This window comes from Microtus ochrogaster, chromosome 8 (assembly GCF_000317375.1).
Source record: "Microtus ochrogaster isolate Prairie Vole_2 chromosome 8, MicOch1.0, whole genome shotgun sequence".
NCBI lineage: Eukaryota > Metazoa > Chordata > Mammalia > Rodentia > Cricetidae > Microtus > Microtus ochrogaster.
The window spans coordinates 77,926,103-77,931,424 of record NC_022015.1 but is presented as its reverse complement, the minus strand read 5'-3'; the positions used below and the strand labels follow the sequence as shown (position 1 = coordinate 77,931,424).

Here is a 5,322-nt window from a genome sequence, read left to right as displayed (position 1 = left end):
TTGCCTGGGTTACATAATCTCCACATGGCTCATGACTTTGCTTTGCTCATTTCCTTGAGGCCTCAGCTCACTTGCTCTGGGAGTCCTTCCGAGAAGTTCCCAATCAGAGTAACTTTCCATTGGTTCCCATGGCACAAGTTTATGATACCATATAACAGTCCTTTTAATCTGCATCAATCTCAAAATGGTCTATAAAGTCTTAAGAGCTCTAACTACATTTGCATTGTCATTGGAGTTATTTTCTTAGCCACATTTTCCCATTTAGTATCTTACAAGAGATAGATACTCTATGATATCTGTATTTGACTGATTTAATAAATGAATGAATGTGCCAGCTTGTCCAGGGAAGGGATTATCTAGGATTTAGTCTATCATTACTTTTTTTCTTATTACTGTTATCCAGAGAGGGTTGTCATCCCTGCCACATGTGGTAATTAAAATCTAGTCTAGGAAAACTAAAGGAGTAGCTGATGAATCCCCAAGCGATCAATGATCATGATATGTTAGCCACTACAATGAGCTCAGGGCCCAGTTCTTTCCACTGAAAAGGCAAATCTGTACCTGTTGTGATTTTTATCTTTAATTTTTATCTTAATAGTAAGACATACTTACCTCCTCATGCATAATTCAGACACAAAGGTCTACCACTACATCCAGGATCCTGGGGACTTCCTGTTTAAATGAAATATACCATGCCATGACCCTCAGAGTTCTCAGTAATAAAAAGCTGACCCTTATTACTAATGCTCTGGTGTGAAGATTGAGTGTCTCCTATTTTCCACAAGGAGAGCATTATCATGAGCAGAGAATTAAGAATGCTATTAGGCCCAAAAACCATCATGACAGCTAGACAAACAGAAAACAGAGCATGGTAAGGGAGTAGTGTGTGAGTGTGTGTGTGTGTGTGTGTGTGTGTGTGTGTGTGTGTGTGTGTGTGGTGTGTGTGTGTGTGTGTGTGTGTGTGTGTGTGTGTGTGAACAGTGATGTAAAGTATCCTCTGTTGGTTTCTACCTTACTATTTGAGGTTTAGTCTCTTGTTGGATTCTCATTGGCAATTGATTAACCTAGGTTTTCAACAAGTTCTGAGATCCCTTGTCTAACAAGCCCCAGAGCTGAGGTTCAGGATATATGCTCCACACAGGCCTTCATGCATTTCCAGGGAAAGCACCTTACCTATGAGCTATCTCCTCTGTTCCTTGGGAGAAGCGTTTTATAAGTGACAATGTCTAAATGAAATGAGTACTACTAACTCTACAGGATGATGAAGAAATTGTAGAATCAAGTAGTGGCAGCTAAAATCTTCCTTTTCTGGGTTGGGTGGGTAGCTATACCCTCTTAGTACAGGCTAAAGCAGAGTTGGTTGAAGATGAAATCTCCTCATGTTGTCTTACAAATATGGACCCTGTTTGATATCTACTCTGTGAGTCTACCTCAAACTTGTTCCTGTCTCCAGTGCAATTTCTATTGCTCATCTTAAACCACAAACGGTGATATCTACCTCTCATATTTATCTCAGACACTTGTTTTAAAGTCTCTCAACCACACCTCTGGTTGACTTCTTAATGACTCTGAACCCTGTGAAAAGGTGGAAGTAGTTATATACCAGGAACAGAAGGAAAAGATTGATCAGTGCACTTGAGTTGTCCACATGAATGACATATTAGCAAGATTGCTGGCATTTGTACTCATTAAATGAGGGAATTCAAATAACCATACAATGTACTAACCTGTGGATATTTGTGTAGTAGCTTAAATGGAGGGATTTGTTGTTGCTGCTGTTGTTTTTGTTTTTGTTTTTTAACCTAGCAAAAGATTTCAGTCTGTGATGTTACCGAAAGCCCTACTCCCTCTGCCTGAACATTGGTCACCATGCATGCCACACCATGCTACTGGGCACAGATTGAAGCTGTAGGTCGCAGATACTCGCAGGGTTTGAACTGCTTCACTTTTTTTCTGTGTATTAATCCTTTAAATGTCAACATTGTAAAGTTGGCCTTTTCAAAAGATGTGATACCACATAAACCTTACTTAATCAAAAATACATTTCTAGTTCAAAGGTTTTTGGTGATTTAGTTTGTGTTTTGTTTTGTTGTTTGCCTGAAACTGTGGAAGGCTATCAAAAAAAGAAGGTGTTAAAAGGTAGGAAGCTCAATTTTGCCAGTTGAGTCTAAGCAATGTTTTTCCTTGAAAGTCTAAACCATCATTCCAAAGGTCCTTTCTTTTTACAGGACTTTGTAAATGCAGACTTTCATTTCCTGACTGCACAGGAGAAAAATAGAACAATAGATTAAAGTAAGATTTGAAGAAATATTGTGTGTCTTTTAAGCCTCATTTTAATATTTTTTAGCAGTTATTTATTTGCATATCACTGTATAAATTGCTATTTATATAGCTTTTATAGCAACCCATTCAATAAGATGGCAAAGTACTGCTATGCCCACTTCGTAAGTTTAGTAACTAACTCAAAGAGAAGCTGAATGATTCATATGAAGTCATATAACTTGTTAATGGTGACTAAGATTCAAGGCTGAGTGAGACCTTCAGTGCTTTAGCCATAGGACTAATGCTTATCTACAGAAATGAATGGGAAATTCAAAGACAATGGTTTATTATCCCAGACTATAATTTCCTAGCTGAGTGAACCTTCAGTAAATGATGAAAGCTTTTTAGACTTCACGTTCATCTGTGAAGATGATGACCATTTCCTAATCTTCTCTCCAGGCTAATATTCTACAGAAATGCTCTGATAGAACAGCATACTGAGATAAAAATCTATTTGCAAAAACAGATAGGAAGCAAACCAAAAAGACTAATAATAATTATTATAAATAATTCTAATTCTCGTGTTATATTAAGTGTTAAGCAAGCATTTTACATTCTTTTTCCAACTTGGTTAAGGAACCGGAAATAAAGACAATTCACAGTTCTTGAAGACCTAGGAAGTGGTCTTTGACCATGCCAGATAAGATTATTAATAAAGTCTTCTAATTAACTGAATATTACAGTCAACTAAATTGGTTAATCAAGCACCTGCTCTTCTAAGCCTTGGAAATTTGATCATTGGTGCCCCTTTGCCATAGAGAGTATTCTCAGCAAACTAACTGTTATAAGGATGCTATTATAGCAGAATACAGATGCTCCCAGCCATAGGAGGAAGACGAGTGAACCTCAGACCCCAAGGTAAGAGCAGCTAAGCACTAACTCGCCTCCATTTAACACTGCCCGTTTTCTGCAGGGTGATGTGCAGCGGACACTCATCCAGGTGGACTTTGGAGATGGCATTGCAGTGTCTTATGTCAACCTCAGCTCCATGGAAGATGGAATCAAGCATGTCTATCAGAATGTGGGCATTTTCAGAGTGACCGTGCAGGTGGACAACAGTCTGGGGTCTGACAGCGCCGTCCTGTACTTACATGTAACTTGTATGTTATTACTGTTGTTGACTTATGACATATATTGAATACTTGCCCTTTAAAAAGTCTAATGTACAGTGTCTTATCTAGAGTAGTACAGTAGATATCTTTCGGAAAGGGAAATTGAATGTAAGAGAACATCAGAGTGAGAAAGAAGAAAGCTAAAAAGTGTGACAGATAAAGCTCTAGACTCTGGATAAAGTCAAATTATTCTCAGTTTACCTCCCATGCCTTTTCCAGAGCCTTCAGAGATACAAATATGCCTTTTTAGGTGCTCAAGCACCTATCAATATATATCAAGGGTACACATATCAATGAATAGCAATGGATGAATGACAGCTCAATCATTACAGGTGAAGAATTTCTCTCCCAGAAGATTAGGGTTACCTTACCAGGAATGATCCCTTTAGTCTTTTTCTCCTTTTAAAAATGTGTTTTCTGGGTTTGGATCTGTAAGTGGCCTTTGATTTGAGAGAAGATGATCTAAAGGGAAAGATTATATAATGTAAAGAATTCCCTATATTAGGAAGCAGGTTCAAGACTCTTAGGTGCCCTCCCCAATAAAGAAATTGAAGTTGTGAGCCACAAGGTGAAATAATAACTTCTAAATTGAATTGAGTAAGTTGGTGGCATGTGAATTTGTAGATGTGAGGCTCCCCCAATGGTTCTAGGACTTGCCTTGTTATTACAGAAAGTAATAATTTCTGCTAAAATAGAATGTGCTCTTTTGCATAACTGACCTTGTTCAGATTTCAAGTTCAAGAGCCGAAGTGTTAATGATGGGAATTATTTTATGCCTCTCTCCTGTACCTGGCCCATGAAATGAAACTGAATGTAGAAGGTCCCACCAAGAACATCTTTCTGCAGTGGTCCAGTGAAAGGCTGGGACTCGTGAGGGATGGCCAGCCGACTGTGTGACTGATGGTGCCTTGTCTGTGTATCTTACAAAGGTGTGAGCGTGCTTTCAAGAACACATTTCCTTCTCTGGCTCTGAACAAAGTTAGACCCCATTCTCTGTTCGCTTACCCAATCTTCTTCTTTTTGGTATATTTCATCAATCTTTTACCGGGTATGCCAGTTAGGCATCGCACTAAACACACTTTCTGTGTACATCACCTTAGTTCTGAAAGCCACCCGTGAGGTAGGAATGGTTAGAAACCATACTTTCCTTAGGTTTATAGAGCTGAAATCAACAATCTAAAAAGTCAGACTCACTCCCTCACACTGCCAGGCTAATCCCTAAGGTGAATGTCAGTGATGGAGTTGGCTTGGGTAGGCCCCCATCAGCAATCTTCTCCTTTCACCTATTTCTTGAAACAAGGGGAGGTTTAGGTTCATAACATAGACCTCTATCCCTTCTACTGCCTATAGGACCCTAAGACAGCCTAGGACACACTATTCTCCACCTACTGTGTTTATGGGAATAAAAATGATAACAGGCTTGGAATAATCTTAAAAATCTTTAAAAATATACCCCAAACAATATTAGTAACCAAACAATTAGCCAGTGAAGTGAGAGTGTGTTTGTGAAGAATGCCTGTGTATCTCATCTTCTCATCTTACCTCTTCTCATAGGAGGCTGGGGTTTTTTCTGGAAGGCTAGCATCCCGAGGAATAACAACTGCAAGGACAGGACACATCTGGTCACACTGCAGCCACAGTTAGGAGACAGAGTGTGATGACAGCTTGTGTTTGGCGTGTGTGTGTGTGTGTGTGTGTGTGTGTGTGTGTGTGTGTGTGTGGTGTCTGTGTGGTTCTGGACCCGAGCACATGGAGAGGTGTGTGTGTGTGTGTGTGTGTGTGTGTTTGTGTGTGTGTGTTTGTGTGTGTGTGTTTGTGTGTGTGTGTTTGTGTGTGTGTGTTTGTGTGTGTGTGTGTTTGTGTGTGTGTGTATGTGTGTGTGTGTGTA

At 39.4% G+C, this 5,322-nt stretch overlaps 1 protein-coding gene across 4 annotated transcripts in view; it reads left to right on the top strand.

The window, feature by feature from the left end:
- The window catches only part of Sorcs1 (sortilin related VPS10 domain containing receptor 1), a 506,327-nt gene that overhangs the window by 446,079 nt on the left and 54,926 nt on the right, over positions 1-5,322 (top strand). For all 4 annotated transcript variants that reach the window (XM_005352454.2, XM_005352456.3, XM_005352453.3 and 1 more), the window contains exon 19: positions 3,236-3,422. In XM_005352454.2, the coding sequence (XP_005352511.1) occupies positions 3,236-3,422 (187 nt within the window). The remainder of the gene's footprint in view (positions 1-3,235; positions 3,423-5,322) is intronic.